The sequence below is a fragment of the Sciurus carolinensis genome, chromosome 12, assembly GCF_902686445.1.
Source record: "Sciurus carolinensis chromosome 12, mSciCar1.2, whole genome shotgun sequence".
Lineage (NCBI taxonomy): Eukaryota > Metazoa > Chordata > Mammalia > Rodentia > Sciuridae > Sciurus > Sciurus carolinensis.
The window spans coordinates 26,070,277-26,091,091 of record NC_062224.1 but is presented as its reverse complement, the minus strand read 5'-3'; the positions used below and the strand labels follow the sequence as shown (position 1 = coordinate 26,091,091).

At 34.6% G+C, this 20,815-nt stretch overlaps 1 protein-coding gene across 1 annotated transcript in view; it reads left to right on the top strand.

The window, feature by feature from the left end:
- The window catches only part of Malrd1 (MAM and LDL receptor class A domain containing 1), a 686,047-nt gene that overhangs the window by 267,991 nt on the left and 397,241 nt on the right, over positions 1 to 20,815 (top strand). The window contains exons 22-23 of the mRNA XM_047521295.1: positions 13,322 to 13,478; positions 17,251 to 17,361. Coding sequence (XP_047377251.1) covers positions 13,322 to 13,478; positions 17,251 to 17,361 — 268 coding nt within the window. The remainder of the gene's footprint in view (positions 1 to 13,321; positions 13,479 to 17,250; positions 17,362 to 20,815) is intronic.

Below are 20,815 nucleotides of genomic sequence, written 5' to 3'. Positions count from 1 at the left end.
TATAAATACATGTGTGTGATTATCCAAGGAAAGATTAGTGGACAATTGTCCATATCTCTAGAAGAAATATTTACATCAAATTCTATGTGTGTGTGGTGTGCATGAGTGAATGTTATCCCAGATTTGTGCAGTGATACAATTCTGTTTTTCAGATAACTTTGACTAAGAAATCCAACCCTCATTTAAATTCCATATTAAATTTACATTTCCACATTATGTAGAAGTTACTACAGAGTTCTTAGATGAGGGAGTAAGTTTGCATGAAGTAATTTTGAGTATAGGAATTTAGGGTCTAGTAATCTAAGACTTGAAGATAATATTGTGAAGGATCAATTAAAGTATTGCAGAAGAAAGACCAGTAGCAAAGGTTTTAAGTGTGCCAGAAGAAAGACCAATTAAAGGGAGACACAGAGAATAGAAATTACATGATGTATTTTTAGTAATGTCCTGAACCCAAGAAATGGGCATAAATCTAGGAGACTGAATAAAGTAATGTATGAAAATTAAACCCACATGTGGTGTAGAAAGTCATTCCTCAGATCCTGATGTGTTGAGACTTTATCCATAGAAAAAAGTTGAGCAAACTATTGCCTGTGGACCAAATCTGGCTTGATGCCTGATTTCTTAAATTTGATTTTATTGGAATCTGACTGTAATTATTCTTTTAAACATTGTTCTCTGGCTGCTTTTGTGGTCCAAAGGTAGAGTTGAATCGTTGTAACAGAGATCATAAATCCCTCCAAGTTTAAAATATTTACTTTTTACTTAATGGAAAAAATTTCTCTGACCTTAGTGATAGACCAGTGCATTTGAAGTTACCATCTGTTGATTGTTAGTTACAGGTATGTAACAGACAAAGAGCTTTCATCAGAATGAAAATTAATTCATTCCTTTCTTTACTAGGAAGGTCTTGCTAGGAAGGAAGGAATTAAAAAAAAAAAAAAAAAAAAAAACAGAAGGAGAGAGGAAAGGAGGGGAGGAGAATAAGAAAGAAAAAAGTAAGGGAGGCTGCAGCACGGCTCTTGTGCTCCTTGGGTTTGGGGACAGCAGCAACAGCAACTTGGTGCCGAGTCCCTGGGGAGCGTCAACGGGCTGCGTCCTGGGGCTAGGAGGAGCGAACACCTGAGGTGGCCCGCTTGCCGGCTCTTGCTCTTCAGAAAGATAAGGCTTTTAAAGCTACTTAGCACTAGGAGGTGAGTCTGCCAGCATATCGAAGCCTTTTTTGAGTGCAGATTGCTCACTGTCAGGCGTGTATCATCCGCCATTTGCCTGTCTCTCGCCTGTCCATCACCTGCCTTACTCCTATCCATCACCCAACACTCAAGGTTCACCTCCCGATCGACAACAGTCAGCAAACTGATCGCCAACCACCAGTGGAGCACCAGCTGCCTGCTGCTACCTGGAAGTTCACTGTTACAATACCTGCAGGTTTGATTACACGTGGCTGCCACGATTTTGAGGCAACAGCCAGGGGTCCTAGCCTCAGCCCGACTGATCACTCTCTGCCTCTGGGGCCCTCACATCGACTGACTGCTCCCTGCTGCCAGAACCCCCAGACCAACTGACTGCGCCCTATCACTGGGACCCCAGACCGACTGATTACACCTGGCCTCCAGGATCCCACAACCGCACCAAACACACTGGACCTCCACTACCCCTGCCTGACCAACTGCATCCCGTCTCCAGAACCTCCAGCTGACCACGTCCACTGCTGAGCTGCAGCTCCCCATTTGCCAACACATTTCAAGCCAGAGCAGCCATCTTGGATAATCCTGGAAGCCATAGCTCCGATCTTTGGGTGGGGCAAATCCCATCCTGTGACACCTGCTGGAGGCTTGAAGCTCATTGTCAGGTACCTCTCAAGCATCAGGCTACTGAACACTGGGAGGTTCATGAGTATATGACTATTATACAGTAGATTTTCTTTTCTCTCCTTTTTAAAAAAATTTAAGTTTTTATTTCTTTACTTTCCTTGCTTTCTTTTCCTTTTGTTTACCTGTTCCCTCAGAGTCTCTTTCTCCCTTTTTTGCATGCTAACATCCGATTTCTTTTCATTATACTCTCACCCTTTCTATTTTCTAGAACTTCTGTATATTCTTTTCTTATCCCATTAACAGCCACATTCTACATCCCTCTGCATCCTCTTTGTCCTCCATTAGAAACTGCAGACCTTATTGCAAACCTGTTTGTTTTACCGAAGAAAATTTGAACTCATTTTGTTTATTCTGACAATTTTGTTATTGTTCACATAGGGGCTATTTGGTCTAGGATTGCATAGTGTCTGATTTGGGCACTACTAATATTGATCTCCGCTTAAAGAAAGGGTTTTGGAAACCTATAGGGCCACTATAAGCCTATAGGGGGAAATCTGTAATACCCCAGATCTGCACTGTTAGAGGGGAAGATACATGAACAACATGAAAAAACAAGGGAAGAAAATGATCCAAACAAATCTAGATTCTATAGTAATAGAATCCAATGACAGTAAGTTAGAAAAGTGTCAGAAAAGGACTTAAGATTATACATGATTAAGATGATTTGCAAAGCAAAGGATGAGATAAGAGAGCAAATGCAGGCAATGAATGACAACACCAATAAGCTGAAAGAGCACCTGCAGGAAGCAAAAGATCATTTCAACAAAAATACAGATTCTCAAAAAAAAAAAAAAAAAAAAAAAAAAAAAAAACCAAATGGAAATCCTTGAAATGAAGGAGACAATAAACCAAATAAAAAACTCAATGGAAAGCATCACCAACAGACTAGACCACTTGGAAGACAGAACCTCAGACAATGAAGACAAAATACTTAATCTTGAAAATAAAGTTGCCCAAACAGAGAAGATGGTAAGAAATCATGAACAGAACCTCCAAGAACTATGGGACATCATGAAAAGACCAAATTTAAGAAATATTGGGATTGAGGAAGGCACAGAGATACAAACCAAAGGAATGAACAACCTATTCAATGAAATAATATCAGAAAATTTCCCAAACCTGAAGAATGAAATGGAAAATCAAATACAAGAGGCTTACAGAACACCAAATGCACAAAATCACAACAGATCCACACCAAGGCACATTATAATGAAAATGCATAACATTCAAAATAAAGATAGGATTTTGAAGGCCACGAGAGAAAAGCATCAGATTACATATAGGGGGAGACCAATACCGATAGCAGCCGACTTCTCAACCCAGACTTTAAAAGCTAGAAGGACCTGGACCAAAATATTTCAAGCTCTGAAAGAACATGGTTGCCAACCAAGAATCCTATACCCAGCAAAACTAATCTTCAGATTTGAAGATGAAATAAAATCCTTCCATGATAATCAAAAGTTAAAAGAATTTACAAATAGAAAGCCTGCACTACAGAATGTTCTCAACAAAATATTCCATGAGGAGGAAATGAAAAAAAAAAATGTAGGTCAGCAAAGGGAGGAACTACCTTAGAGAAAAACCACTCAAAGGAGAAACCAAGCCAAGTTAAAAACCAAAAATAATCCAAATGACTGGGAATACAAATCATTTCTCAATAATAACCCTGAACATTAATGGCCTAAACTCATCAATCAAAAGACATAGACTGGCAGAATGGATTAAAAAGAAAGACCCAATATTATGCTGCCTGCAAGAGACTCATCTCATAGAAAAAGATATCCACAGACTAAAGATGAAAGGATGGGAAAAAAAACCTACCACGCACATGGACTCAGTAAAAATGTGGGGGTTTCCATCCTTATATCAGATAAAGTGGACTTCAAGCCAAAGTTAGTCAGAAGAGATAAAGAAGGACATTTCATACTGCTTAAGGGAACCATAAATCAGGAAGACACAATGATAGTAAACATTTGTGCCCCAAACAATGGTGCATCCCTGTACATCAAACAAATCCTTCTCAATTTCAAGAATCACATAGACCACAACACAATAATTCTGGGTGACTTTAATGCACCGCTGTCACCACTAGATAGATCTTCCAAACAAAATCCAACCAAAGAAACCATAGAACTCAATAACACAATCAATAACCTAGACTTAGTAGATATATATAGAATGTTCCACCCATCAACGAGTGGATTCACTTTCTTCTCAGCAGCACATGGAACCTTCCTGAAAATAGACCATGTGTTATGCCATGTGTTATTTCCTATGTTATGTTAGGAAATGCAAAAAAATAGAGATACTGCCTTGTGTTCTATCAGACCATAATGGACTGAGAGTAGAAATCAATGACAAAATAAAAAAGGAAAATTACTCCAACACCTGGAGACTAAATAATATGCTACTGAATGAAACATGGATAACAAAAAACATCAGGGAGGAGATAAAAAAATTTTAGAAGTCAATGAGAATGATGATACAACATATCAAAATCTCTAGGACACTATGAAAGTGGTACTAAGAGGAAAATTCATTGCATGGAGCGTATTCCAGAAAAGAATGAAAAGTCAACAACTAAATGACCTAACATTACAGCTCAAAGCCCTAGAAAAAGAAGAACAGAATAACAGCAAAAGTAGTAGAAGACAGGAAGTAATTAAAATCAGAGCTGAAATCAATGAAACTGAAACAAAAGAAACTGTTCAAAAAATTGACAAAACAAAAAGTTGGTTCTTTGAGAAAGTAAACAAAATAGACAATCCCTTAGCCACACTAACAAAGAGAAGGAGAGAGAAGACTGAAATTATGAAAATACATGATGCAAAGGAAATATAATGACAGACACCACTAAGATACAGAGCATAATGAGAAGCTACTTTGAAAATCTGTATTCCAACAAAATAGAAACTACCAAAGACACTGACAAATTTCTAGAGACATAAGCTCCTCCCAAACTGAACCAGGAGGACATACACGATTTAAACAAATCAATATCAAGCAATGAAATAGAAGAAGCCATTAAAAATCTACCATCCAAGAAAAGCCCAGGACCAGATGGATTCTCAGCTGTGTTTTACAAGACCTTCAAAGAAGAACGCATTCCAATTCTCAAAGTATTCCAGGAAATAGAAAAGGAGGGTACCCTACCAAACTCATTCTATGAAGCTAACATCACCCTCATACCCAAACCAGGAAAAGACACATCAAGGAAAGAAAATTTTAGACCAATATCCTTGATGAATATAGATGCAAAGATCCTTAACAAAATATTGGCAAACTGTATCCAAAAACATATTAAGAAAATAGTGCATCACAATCAAGTGGGGTTCATCCCTGGAATGCAAGGATGGTTCAACATTCGTAAATCAATAAACGTAATCCATCATGTCAATAGACTTAAGGATAAGAATCATATGGTTATTTCAATTGATGCAGGAAAAGCATTCGACAAAATACAACACCCCTTCATGCTCAAAACACTGAAAAAAATAGGGATAGTAGGAACATACCTGAACATTGTAAAGGCTATTTATGCTAAGCACATGGCCAACATCGTTCTTAATGGAGAAAAACTGAAACCATTCCCTTTAAAAACGGGAACAAGACAGGAATGTTCTCTTTCACCACTTCTATTCAACATTGTCCTCGAAACTCTAGCCAGAGCAATTAGGCAGACTAAAGAAATTAAAGGGATATGAATAGGAAAAGAGGAACTTAAGCTGTCACTATTTGCGGATGGCATGATTCTATATTTAGAGGACCCAAAAACCTCCTCCAAAAAACTTCTAGACCTCAGCAATGAATTCAGCAAAATAGCAGGCTATAAAATCAACATGCATAAATCTAAAGCATTTTTATACACAAGCGACAAAACAGCTGAAAGGAGAACAACTCCATTTGCAATAGCCTCAAAAAAAATCAATCTAACCAAAGAGGTAAAAGATCTCTACAATGAAAACTACAAAACATTGAAGAAAGAAATTAAGGAAGACCTTAGAAGATGGAAAGATCTCCCATGTTCTTGGATAGGCAGAATTAATATTGTCAAAATGGCCTTACTACCAAAAGTGCTATACAGATTCAATGCAATTCCAATTAAAATCCCAATGACATACCTTACAGAAATAGAGCAAGCAATCATGAAATTCATCTGGAAGAATAAGAAACCCAGAATAGCTAAAGCAATCATTAGCAGGAAGAATGAAACAGGGGGTATCTCAATACCAGAACTTCAACTCTACTACAAAGCAGTAGTAACAAAAACGGCATGGTATTGGCACCAAAATAGACAGGTAGATCAATGGTATAGAATAGAGGACATGGACACAAACCCAAATAAATACAATTTTCTCATACTAGACAAAGGTGCCAAAATACGCAATGGAGAAAAGATAGCCTCTTCAACAAATGGTGCTGGGAAAACTGGAAATACATATGCAACAGAATGAAACTAAACCCCTATCTCTCACCCTGCACAAAACTCAATTCAAAATGGATCAAGGACCTTGAAATCAGACCAGAGACCCTGCATCTTACAGAAGAAAAAGTAGGTCCAAATCTTCACCTTGTTGGCTTAGGTTCAGACTTCCTTAACAGGACTCCCATAGCACAAGAAATAAAAGCAAGAATCAATAACTGGGATAAATTCAAACTAAATAGCCATCTCTCAGCAAAGGAAACTATCAGCAATGCAAAGAGAGAGCCTACAGAGTGGGAGAATATCTTTGCCATTCATACTTCAGATAGAGCACTAATTTCCAGAATATATAAAGAACTCAAAAAACCCTCACCAAGAATACAAATAACCCAATCAACAAATGGGCTAAGGATATGAACAGACACTTCACAGAAGATCTACAAGCAATCAACAAACATATGAAAAAATGTTCACCATCTTTAGTAATAAGAGAAATGCAAATCAAAACTACACTAAGATTCCATTTCACCCCAATTAGAATGACAATTATCAAGAATACAAGCAACAATAAGTGTTGGAGAGGATGTGGGGAAAAAGGTACAATCACACATTGCTGGTGGGATTGCAAATTAGTGCAACCACTCTGGAAAGCAGTGTGGAGATTCCTTAAAAAACTTGGAATGGACCTACCATTTGACCCAGCTATCCCACTCCTCGGCCTATATCCAAAGGACTTAAAATCAGCATAGTACAGAGATACAGCCACATCAATGTTCATAGCTGCTCAGTTCACAATAGCCAGACTATGGAACCAACCTAGATGCCCTTCAATTGATGAATGGATAAAGAATCTGTGGTATATATATACAATGGAATATTACTCAGCTATAAAGAATAATAAAATTATTGCATTTGCAGCCAAATGGATGAAATTGGAGAATATCATGTTAAGTGAGATAAGCCAATCTCAAACATCCAAAAGACGAATGATCTCACTGATAAGCGGATGATGACACGTAATGGGGGTGGGAGGGGGGCAAGAATGGAGGAAGGAGGGACTGTATAGAGGGAAAAGAGAGGTGGGAGGGGTGGGGGGGAAGGAAAAAGATAACGGAATGAATCAAACATCATTACTCTATGTAAATGTATGAATATGCAAATGGTATGCTGTTACTCCATGTACAAACAGAAACATCATGTATCCCATTTGTTTATAATAAAAATTAAAAAACAAGAAAGAAAGAAAAAAGTAAGGAAGAAAAAAATAAGAAAAATAAATTAATTGGTTTTTTAAAACAGGAAGAAAAGGAAGGAAGAAAGGAAGGAAGAAAAAAAACAGGAGAGAGGAAAGGAGGGAAGGAGAATAAGAAAGAAAAAACTATCTGCTGGTATGGACAGCATGCGTAGTACATTGCTTCTTATCACAATGATGCTTTTTTTTTACTTGAATGCCAATTACATACAGTTTAGTTCAAGGACCTCACTCTGAGGCAGTGAAGATGTATTATACATTTCTAAGCATAGAATCAGATGTTTATTTTTAGAAAGGACCAATAAGAGCACCTGGAAGCCCTTCCTGTGTTTTCTGAAATTCCACAGCAGGGTATAGAGAGTTTGGAGTTAGTTAGTAAAGAGATTTGACACACAATATGGACTGATAAGAATATTTCTTTTCCCTTAATTTACATTGTAAAGTCCCACAAAAGACCTGGAATTGGTCTGGCTTGTTTATGAGGCCTGTTCACTCCAGCAGATGGTAGGTCAGGGACTTTGTTCATCCCACACAATGGTGTTGGCCATAGGGGTGTGGAGAAGTTCTGGAGCAATGAAGGTGGTCCACCATAGATCCTAAGGTTACGCTATGGAAGCCAGTAGAATACAAGCACCATTGTACACTCTCCATTCAGAGTGCTATAACTAAGTACCATGAACAGGGTGACTTACAAACAACAAATTTTTATTTCTCACAGTGTTGGAGGTCAGGAATTCCAAGATCAAGACAGAGACAGATTTGATATCTGATGAGGACCTTCTGTTTCATTGCCTTCCAGACCTGTCTTAATGTGGTGGAGAAATGAACTACTTCTCTGGGTCCTTTCTTAGATGGGCACTAAGCTCATCAGGAGGGTTCCACCCATGATTCTATAAACCCAAAGACTGTACTCACAAATGCTATCACTTTAGGCACTAGGATTTCAACAAATGAACTTTAGGGGTCATGAACATCCAGACCATAGCAAATTCCTTATATTTTCTGCTACTCAAGAAGCTAATAAAGCTTCTGGCAACTTTTAGTAGATCATTTCCACACAATTATGGTAAAAGAACCTATAGTGTTGTGGTGAATCAAAGGGCAGATCTCAACCCAAAGAATGAGTTTGGAGAATGTCACTCTTCTACTGTATGTGTACAACTCAAATCTTAAATGATCTTACTAACAATTTCGACCATGCAGGGTATTTTTCTCCTATAATTTAATTAGGATGACTCCTCAGGAGATTCTCAACTAAGGAAAAAAACAATCTTTTACTTACTTAATCTGTGTTGTAAGACTTTAGAAATTGATTATCCTATAGGGTGGTTTTTAAACATTATTATGCATTATAAATCAAATACTTTTTATAATGACTTTTAAAATGACTTGTACATCATCACCTTGGCTGTTTTGAAACATTTGAAAGCATAGTCACAACTTTCTTAAAAACTTTACAATGTGGTTTATGATATGTTTTATTAGGAAAAGATATGTTTCTATAAAACATCCTCTTTCCTGCTCTGTATGAGAAAAGATGATTCGAAGGTTGGTAGAGACACACTGATATTTTATGGGTGACGGCACTGTGGGTTGTGCTGATTATGGCTTTGCTCCTTCTAGAAGGGGAGCTGATTTCCTCTGCAGGTACAGGCTTGAATAATCTCATCCCAGACACAGGCCAATGTTTGTGTAATTCTTCATTTTTCCATTAGGAATCATACATACATCATGTGCCCCCAATTAATACCTGTAACACTGGCGACCGAATGATTTACTTTTACATTGGTGCTGTGTGCTCAGTTTGATATAAAAACACAAATGCACTTCTGCTGTTTGCATTTTTCAAATTGATCTCCTGACATATCTCCCCCTTTCCCGTTCATTGCAGGCATAAGGGATATTTTAAGGATGTAGACTCTTAGAGCATTGTTTTCATAAGTCATCTTATATTTGTCCTTGCAACTGAATTTTTAAGAATGACATTTGATTAGGGAAGTGAAGCATACATTTTGTTTTTTCATTTGTATAGTTTTTAGGAAATTAACAAAGAAAGCACTATTTAAAGAACCATTGACTAATCACTTTTGTCATTGCCATAACTATGACTTTAAGATTCTTAGTTCCTCCTTGGTCTCTGTATCTATTAATTTTACTCAATCTTTTCTTCTGGGTACTTTTTGTTTGTTCTTTTGTTTGTATTGTTTTTTCGTTTGTATTGTTTCATTTTTTTGCTGTGTTTTTGTTTTTGCCCCAGCCTGGAATAGTGACCAATTTTTTTTTAATGTTAATCAACTCTTCATAAGTGAGGATTTCCACATCCAAGGAATCAACCACAGATCAAAAATATTTGAAAAAATAATCTGTGTTTATTGAACAGAATTATTTTCTTGTCATTATTCCCTGAACAATACAGTATAATGACTATTTACATAGGACTTACATTATATTAGATATTATAAGTACTTTAGAGGTGATTTAAAGTATACAGGAGGATGTGCTTAAGTTATATCCAAATATGATTACATTTGATATAAGGAACTTGAGCATCTGGGGATTATGGTATTTCCGGGGGACTGGGGCAGCAAGGGTCCCGAAATCAATCTTCATAGATGCTGAGAGACAGCTATAATTTTGTCTGGTCTACAATTTCTGTCACTTTCTTATTCTTTTTATTTATACATGTGTTTTAATAATTTTCAACTCTTTTATGTAGATTTTTAAGGATCTAACCTGTACAAAGAATGGTATAGGAAACAAAATTGATATTACTCTCAAACAGAAGCATAACTATATTAACATCATGGGATATCTGATTCAGTTATTGTATGTATATATGTAGTTACCTGCTTTGTATATGTAAATTACACATACATACCTATATCTAAACATTATGAACATTTGACCTAGTTCATGGTATATAGGAAACACTCAGTGATTATTGTTTTCATTAAATGTGGTACAAATATTTTCTCCCATTCTCTCATTGACCTTTTGATCATCACATTGGTATCTATGGAAATCAGAAATCCTTAATTAAGGATTCCATTTCAATAGTTCCTTTAATAGTCAGTGATTTTTATATACTTTTAAGAACTTACTCCCACATCATGCTCATATTGTTATATTATCTTACATGGGCTTTTCTTGTTTTACCTCCCATACTCCAAATATAATCTACTTGGAATTTTTTTTTTTTTGACTACTGTGAAATACAGATCAAGTTTAATTTCTCCCCCTCATGGATACCTAATATTTTCAGTTCATTTACTAAAAAAATAAATAAATAAATAAATAAAAAGTATCCTTTTTTTTACTGTTTTGAAGAGAAACTTTTCTTAAAATAAGTGTCCAGATAAATTAAGATCTGTTATAGGATTATTTCTTCCAGCTCTGTGGGCTTTCTTTTCTTGCTGTCTTAATGTCTTAAGGCTCCTCAGGCTGCTGTAACAAATACCACACGCTGGTAGCCTATAAGCAAGAGGCATTTCTTTCTTATCGTTCTAGAGACTGGGAAGTTCAAGGTGAAGAGCCAGCAAACTGACTGGTGAGGGTCTGTGTATTGCCATTATCTTGATGTTTAGTATCAAAGCACAAACATACCATATCATTTGGTTACTACATGTTCCTAATGAGTCTGATTGAGTCCACCAGCTTTATACTCCTTCTAAATAATATTGACAGTTCATTGCTTTCTCTTCATATTTCTATATGAAGTTTAGGATTAGCTTACCAATTTCTGATAAATAAATTCTGTTGTGAGTGTGTTGGGATATTGATAGATCTGTGTATCAATTGGTGAAGAACTGACATTTAAACATGGAGACCTTCAATTCACATACACAGTGCTTTGCTGGAATTGGGCAGTACTGGTTTAGGAGAGTTGATGGGACACATTTCTTCTCAACTCCCATCCCATGTGGAGGCAAAGAAAAGGTATTATAAAGATTTATTTGACATATTAAATATTATTATTGTATCTTAAGTTCATTACAAAGCATTAGTAGATTTGAAGGAGTGGATTTGTGGATATAATACAATCCAGTTTCTACTTTTCAAAAGATTATTCCAAGTGATGTGTGAAGAGTAGATGCAGTGAATCAAAAGTGGAAATGGGAAGGCCCATTGCAAAGTTTTGATTCTAGGCAAGAGATGAGATGAGTTTGCTTTAAGGTGATGGCATTAAAATTAGAGAGGAATGGACAGTTCAAGCTGTATCTTAGAAGATTTTTAGTTACTTTAAAATCATTTTTATAATAAAATCTTTAAATTTGTAATAAGTCTGAGAGTGACTTAAAGATTCTCAGATTAAATGAATGATGTACACAGAAATGTGTAAGGTTGTTTTCTTGATCTTACTTCTGCATGCTTGAGTGTCTAAGTCTGTCTTTGTTCTTGATGTCTCTGGGATACTGGGATATTAAGTCCACAAAAAATAAAAAGTGAAAAGTGATTTTTTTCATTGAGATGCAATAAAGACAAATTAACATAGTAATCCTAATAATTCTGCCTCTTAACTGTCTAGACTCATACCCTCTGTGGTTTGTAGGACACTAAACTTATTTCATTAGTAACAACTAATGACATAAACATAAGTACAAATTACAACTCCCATTGACTTAATGCTAAGATCAACTAGGTACTTCGTTAGATGTTCCACATATTTAATGCTAATTCTTAAGATCTTACATAGAACTATCCCATTTTATAAAATGTAGAACTTGATACATTCAGAGAAGTTAGCCTGCCCGAAGTTGCCTGCCTAGTAAATGACAAGGCTAGAGGCCAGACCCCGTCAAATCTTTTGCAGACAATTATATCCCCAGTGACTTGGATAGCCACTGGCAAGTCTGGTAAGGCTGAACACTCAATAAATATGTCATGACTGAATGAATATGTCTGTTTTCCCATTTGCTATTAATAATTCACATTTCTCAAAAAATTGATAAAACTTTCAAACTAAAATGAATTTAGTAAATAGCAAGCTTAAACTGTGCATATCTAGCAACTGTATTTATGTTAGAAAGTGGAAAGAAATCAAGTTAATAAAAGAAAGAGAACAAGAGAGTTGGTCTCAAAATATGAAGAATTGCTTCTTTAATACTTTAAAAGCCTGTGTATAACCTAGTGTGTCTTAATGTTTTATTATTTCTTTTTCCAATTGATAGTTAAAGTAGGGGTGTAAACTTTTTGTCTTTTATTGCAAGAGTTCATTTCTATTTAATTGTTTATATTTTTTTCCTTTTTATACTTTGGGCCTAGGAAAGGAAAAACACTCTTTAAAATTACCTGTTCGATTAATAGGGAGAGAATAAATTTGAACCAAAACCCTTTTAGACTTATGAGTTGAACTCCAGTTTTATTTCTGTTTTACATGCCTTTTTATTTGTATATTTTCTTCTTTTATGCCTCCTCTAGAGGTTTTCCATGTTTCAGGGACTCATTTACCCACATGAAAATTAGTTCTAAAGGCAGATGAGGATATTCATAATACCATTGTTTAAAAAATATTAACTACTTTATTACTAATTTGGTCATTTCAGTCTTTACCATAATTTATACACCTTCTACCAATGGATCTCATTACAAGGACCATGAATTCAAAATCAAAATGGTAGAATTATTGCTGATGATGGTGACAGACCATAATTATCCTATAAAACTTTGCACTTTTTGGAGAAATAGTACAATAATAAAATATGGTCAGTGACAAGCTGTGTTATGTTTTATGATCTTCTTCTTCTGTTTTACTCTGGTAAATATTTTCCACAGAAATACCACAGATGGCTGGTACCTGTATGCTGACAGTTCAAACGGGAAATTTGGTGACCTGGCCGACATCCTCACTCCTGTCATTTCACTCACGGGACCAAAATGTACCTTGCTGTTTTGGACTCACATGAATGGTGCCACGGTTGGGTCTCTTCAGGTACTGCTTAGGCAACGGTGTTTCCTTCATTCTCTTTGTGAACATGCACGCTGCCTAATTCAGTGTCATTTCAACATTTTTTTTATAACAAATAGAAATGGACAGTTATTAACACTTGACTAGTTTCATAATGATATAATTGAGGAAAAGCTTTAGCAGAATTGGACATTAGTGATTGGTAATTTTATTTTTATTTAATTTATGATTATATTCCGAGTTCACAGCTTCTGTGTAATACTAATTTATACTTGAAAGTTTCAGTGTCATTGTTCTGCATATAACAATCAAATGTACACACTTTGGTGATATTTGGATAGGCATCCTTGTTTTCTTGGAAAGTAGTAGTGCTGTATTCTCCGACAGTCTCTTTCAAATTATTTCTTTGAGGAAAAAGTATCAAACTGTTTCAGATCATAAAATATTTCATGAATAGCAGAGACAAATTCCATATACCTTTCAGTAAGATTTCCCAGTTGTACCAATGATGTCCCTTACAGCAAAAATATCTAATACAGTTCACATATTGCACCAATTTCTTTCTTTCTACTGCTCTTCAAATGGATGATTCCTAACCTTTCCTTTACACTATTTTAAAGAAGTCTATCATTTTGTAAATCATCTCTCAAGCTGGATTTACTCTGTGCATATTTTGTTGTAACAGCACCAATATTATATTCTTTTTATTGCATCTCATTAGTAATAAATGTCTATCAATCCCATTAGTTTTGTTTCCTTTATTAATATTTGGGGAGAAACATTTAAGGGTATATGAAATCCTGATCTTGACTCAAATTCTCTCATTAGTTTTTGCCTCCCTTAGTGCTTTTTACCTGAATTAATTTTACTCAGATGATTGCTTATTGTGATTTTATAACTCTATTATTTGATCTACATTTGAAGTTTCCCTTTCTCTTGTAAAGAAAATAATATTCTCATTTCTCTATTTCCACACATTGTTTTATATTGGTATGGACTAATGAGTTCCTATTGTAGTCAATGTGTTACAGTCTATTATTCTTTATTTGGTCCTCAAATTGTCCCAGATTAGGTCATAAGAGTCTGTTTAAACTGGCCTCAAGGTCTCCTTAAAAAGCCTCATTATTCCTTGAACATTTTCTTCCTTTTTGACTTATAAAGTTCAAACTCATTTTCATCCTGCCATATCTTTGGAACTGACTATTTCTGGTTAGCTTCTGTTTTCTTTTGGTAGACTAAGATAAACAGGCAAAATGGAGAGATTTTTCTAGAATTTTAATATGGATCCCTAAGTCCTGTTTTTCCATCCTGGACATGCACTAATAGAGGACAGGATAAGATTCCTTGGTAATGTGCATAAACACAGACTTACATAGATGAAGCCAACTAGTTATTGTAGCATCTCCATTCAGACTCATTTTTATAGCCTATGCATTGTTTTCCAGGCAGCCATATCTGAAAAATAAATACACAAATTCCAGAATTGTTTACCACGCATAGTTTTAGACCAGTGCAATCTTGCTAGAAGCAAGCCACAAAGGCACTCTCCCTTTCAAATTCTGTTAGTTTGTTTTGCCAGTTAAATTTGTGTTTAGCATATTTGCTATAAGATGAGACTTAGGTTACCTACTTTTTTTTTATTCAATACAGAGAAAGAGACTGCTGACCTGCTTCTTAACCACTTCTTTCCCAATAGATTTATTGCAGTTTTTATACTGAGAATTTCCCCTTCCATTTTATTATTGTTTATTTTCTAGAATTTTCCTGGCAATTATCAAATATTAGTTTTCTCAAAAATATAAACATCTTCAAAAATGCTGGCAGATTTTATAAAAATTGGAAATAATAAACTTCATAAATCAATTTAGGACTCTTTGATAAGTAAAATGTCTTACCAAAAGTTGTTTGAAAGTATATTTGTGTGTATATATGCCTGTGTGTTTAATAGTCTTTCAGTGTTCACATAGTCTTATGGATTGAAGTTATAAGTTATGTTTTGGTTTGCATTGATTTTTTAAAATTGGTTTTAGGCAAAACAATCAATATAGCCTACAGTACAGGTTAGTAAAATGAAAATTATTTACCTGATGTAGTTTGGTTGATATTAATGATCATAAATATGCTTTTATCTTTTCAGAATAAAATATTATATTAGTAAGTGAAATATTATGAATTAAAAATTTATAAGCAACTAACAGAAAATTAAAATGGCAATACATATCCGTATTTTTATGTATGACTGAATAACTGAAGTGTTATATTATAATATGTTGCTTGAATGCATTTTTCCTTAGTAGTTTGTACTACTGTGATATTCATACAAAGATCTTTTTTCTATATATTATTTTCTGTATTTTTCAAAAATCATTTTCTTTATTGGTAAGAAATTATTATTTTTTTGACATTGATAATATTTTTCGTTACCTTGAATTTTATAGGCCAAGAATTTGGTGACTTTTTTCCTAGCAACAATTACTTTGGAAGTTCTAGTCATATAAAGTCATGTGATTTTAACTTAGAAAATCATAATCCCATTAAAAATTATTTTCACTTTTGAAAGTCAACTCCATGTATGTATGTTATGTCAAAATACAGTCTACTGTCATGTATAACTAAAAAGAACAAATAAAAAATTAAAGTCAAAACCTTCAGAAACCCTATCTGAATAATTGTTTGGTTGTACAAACTGTAGTTTTAAAAGTCTGTTGTGAAGTATTAAGTAGGCCCTATTAGTTGGTTATTTTCAGATATAGAACTATTCTGCTCTTTCCTATTATCATCAGTGACTCTCTTGATGGCCTATTTTGTATCATTCTAAAAGAAGAGCCAGAATTATTTGTCTAATGAAACCAATGTGAATTCTCCTTTAGAGTTGAGAGTTATCAGCTTCCATCACCATAACAAATACCTGAGATAATCAAATGATAGAAAAAAAAAACTTTACTTTTGCTCCCAGTTTTGGAAGTTCCAGCTCATAACCAATTGATCCCATTGTTTTGGGGCCAATAGTGAGGCAACACATTATCATAGAAGTTCATTGTAGAGCAAAATGGCTCACTTCATGCCTAGGATACAAAAGAGAGAAAGAAGAAGAGGCTGGGGTCCTTCTATCCCCTTCAATGACACTCCAACAATGATCTAAGACCTCCTAGTAGGTCCCATCTCTTAAAGGTTTTCTGACCCCTGGGTAAGACCACACTGGGGACCACACCTTTACCACATGAACTTTGGAGGAACATTTAATATTCAAACTATATAGCAGGTACTGATGGGAATTTGTCCTTTCCAAGGCTGTAAGACAAGGAACTCTTACTTTACAGTGCTATATGTATGCGTATCACTCATCTGTCCTGTTTAGCTGAATGACTTACATGGTAATGTTACTGCCTCCTTTAACCTAATGGATAAGAAAAGTCTTTCTCAAAAGAGTATGTTAGGAAGTAATTTCATATGTTTTCCATTTAAACACATATATTATTAAGTATATAAGATATCAACTGTTAACTCCTGTCAAATCTTATACAACTAATGTATTTGAGTTCCTAATAAAATAGTACCCAGATACCTTAGTGCTTGATTGACAGATATTCATGTACACCTTTATTGTTCAAAGCTTTTGAGATATCCTGAGGGCACAGTACTATACCATTCCAGTCAAAATCAAATGAAAAATGTCTCGTCTTTTCTCTTAGGAACCTCAGGTAGATATTAAAAATTTTAAGAAAAACTTGGAAAATTCCACGTTTAAAATTTATTAAGACAAAATATTTCAATACCTATTGATTTATCTCCTCAGGTGCTCATCAAGAAAGGCAATGTGACTTCTAAAGTGTGGGCTCAAACGGGACAGCAAGGAGCACAGTGGAGGAAAGTAGAAGTCTTTTTAGGCATTCATGCCTACACACAGGTTTGTAATCCAATAACTTTGTCCAGAAAGCCTTTTGTTAATTTTTTTCTTTCATGCTAATTTATTTCTTCCACGCAATTTTTGAGTCTTCCCATTTTCAGTTTGAAAGTTATATGAAGACCCAGCATTTAACACTCCATATGGCACTTTCCATAAGGAATTTACAATTCTAGAAAACCCTAACTTCTCCCAATTAGACAGTCATACTTCTAGGAACATTTAATTTGAATGGCAATTTTACTCCCCAGTCCATTTCTCACTTGTAAAGAACACACCTCCCTTGATTCTGAAAATATATTCTCAGAGACTGGTAAAATTGTTCCAAATGTGATTTGAAAGGCAATTTTCTGAAAGCACTTTATAGGATTGAACCTTATTATATGTAACAGAGTTATATAATTCAAAATTATTTGGAAAGTCATAATATTATGTTATACAACATTTGACCTTACGTAGATTACAATAATATTAGGGGTTAAGACATGCAAATTATATTAAAATTCAAGTGGTACATAGATTAAAATATTGCCATTTAAAATAATTGTGTGCCCAGATATTTGGTACAAGTTTTATTTTTTATGGATTATCAAGCAAACGAGAGCCCCATGGGCCATGGCTTTCATGAGCATTTTCTTGGAAGATGAAGCTTTGCTATTAAGATTTGGATAAATAGAGTAAGAATCCAGAGCTATTTATTAGGAGAATATTTTCTTTTGGTCTTAATTATCTGGAATTTAATTTGATGACATAAGAATCACTTGACTCTAGATAGAAGGGCTGAGATTTTTTCTAAATATCTCTTCTGTGTGTGTAAGCACAGATAATCATGATGGCTATGAATGTTCCAGCAACATTCTATGAACATGAGCTTTCTCTGATAGGTGAGCCCCCTTCAACTCCAGTGGAAACCCAGGCTGGACAGAGTGGTTTACATTGATATAGCATTATGTCCGATTTCCCAGAATGATATGTGTGGTAAATCCCATGACATTTTCCTCTTACTATAGATACATTTTCTTTGTAAATCATTTGTAGCTAATTTAGGATATGAAGTCCAATCTAAACATATAAAGAATGGATAGCAATTTAATGTCCTTGTACAATACAAAATTTATTATTAAAAGTAGTCCAGATATTCAGTCTTCTACTCCTTAAACTGAGGCAAGAAAAATCCTTAGCAAGAATTTGTAGACAGTTCTGCTGCTAGCAGACACAGGTTTCCGTCCCAGGCAATAAATTCTTGGTTCTTCATTCTTGGCACATGGATTATTTATATGGTAAAACGTATGTTCAAAATAACCTAAAGGGGGATTTTGGCAAGTGTAATCAATTATGAATTTGACTTTTCTAAAATTTGAAGTTTTCACATATTAAAATTTGATGAAAGAATTATACTCAAGTTTTTTGAATATTTAAGTACTAATAGCTTGTGAACTCTTGCTTTTTCATGTGACTCACTTCTGCCCTAATTGAGCATCTGCTATGTGCAAAATGCACTAGAACTCATGGAATATACAGTGATGAATTAGCATTCTGCTCACAATTCTTCCATTCGTATAATAATCATTTTCATTAGCCTCAGAAAGATTAGTGGCTTTAACCCTTGAGTAAAAACATAATGTAAGAAATTGCATACTAAAGCAGAACTTGGAAGTTGTATAGTTTTATCTGGAAACCCTTAAATTTAAACAAAAATCTTTAATTATGATAATTTTGTAATCAGAAAATTTCTATATACTGTACTTACTAAATACTAGGTACATTTTCCATGACTTTAAAAATATTGACCCATTTTATTTGCCCAATAGTTCTATGAAGCATATATTATTAAAACTATACCTTCATTCTCAAGATAAAAATACAGAAATGCCTGGAAGTTAAGTAACTTGCACTAGTTATTTAAGTATCAAATGCAGAGACAGACTTGAAACGCAGGCAGACCACCTCTAATCCAACTGTTCTGCTATATTGCCCTTCAAATTTAATAAAATATTTGACCTAGATTTTACTCTGCACTACAATTGCTTATTTTAAAGGACATTTAATCATGTTCAATACTATGTCTATGAAATTCAAACCCAAACTATATAAAACATTGAGAAATAATGATTCAATCATTTGAACATGATTGACAACTGAGATTCTGTTGGGAGGAAAGCAGGTAAACAAATTAATTGTGAAACAGTCATTAATTAATGTAATTTAATATTCAGAAAGCATCATGTCACATATTTAAATTTTTGGTCAATCCAGATAATAGAATATCTTTTTCACTTTGAATATCAATATTTTTCCAGGGCTCAATTTCCCTTTTAAGAGAGTTGTAGTTCCTATCATTTTTTCTAGCTCACTTCTTGATGACTTCCAAGCTCCTCGTCTATCTTACAGTTTTTTAAAAAAATATTTTCTGGCTCATCTGCTAAGAAGAACAATTTTCCTTTATGTAAATTCAATATTCAAAAACTATTATAATTTTCTTTCAATAATGTGGAACATGTTTTCAATTGTTCTGTCCTCTCACCTTGTAAAGAGAACACTCATGTTCACACAAATATAAAAGCATATCCTATCTTAAGGAAAAACTATAAACCTTTCTTTTCAAGAATAAACATTGTTTTCAGAATTGATTAAAAGTTTAGGAGATTAATAACTAAGTAGTTTGTGTAAAATCAATAAGGGAAATCTTCTCTAACTGTTCAAATTAACTTTAAAATATTTCTTACTTTAACATACACACACACACATACACACACACACACACACACACACACATACACCACACACATACACACATAGATAGCTTACAGTGGAATTTAAGAGAAACACTAAATCAGTTCCACTTACAAATCTGAAAATAAACAATGTGTGACTTTTTATGTTCTATGAAACAGTGTTGTTTGTCATTCCAAGCAGTTAGGTATTGTTACACATCAAAGATAGATTTTCTGAAAAATTTAGTATCTCTTGTTATTTTTTATCACTTCTGACCTACTGAAGTATATATAAATGTGAAATTATTTTCAAAAATAGCACAGGTAAGATTCCATTCATCACATACATTAATCAAAGGCAAATCAAAATTGCTTCAACTCCAAAGATTTGGCTGATTTTAGCAAAACTCATGGCTTTGAGGCTTAATGTCTTTTTATTCTCAAATCCTTTGGGGTGGTTGGCTCTGCAGAATAAACAGAACTGAGCAAAATAAAGGATGTGCTTGTACTTTGTTTCTCTTGGTACTTTTAGGTCAACTGATGGTTCTCCTGCTTCCACGTGTGCTGAGGCTCTAAGAAACCAGCAGGTCTCGTTCTGGACCTGAGCTCTGGCAGAGGCATGGGTAGTGGGTTAGTGACTCCGGCCAATTTTCTCAGCTGTGTTTCCTAACCATCTAGGCACGTGGCAATATTGTTGCCCATCTCACATTCTTGGATGTTGAGGATGACAGAAGCCTTTGATG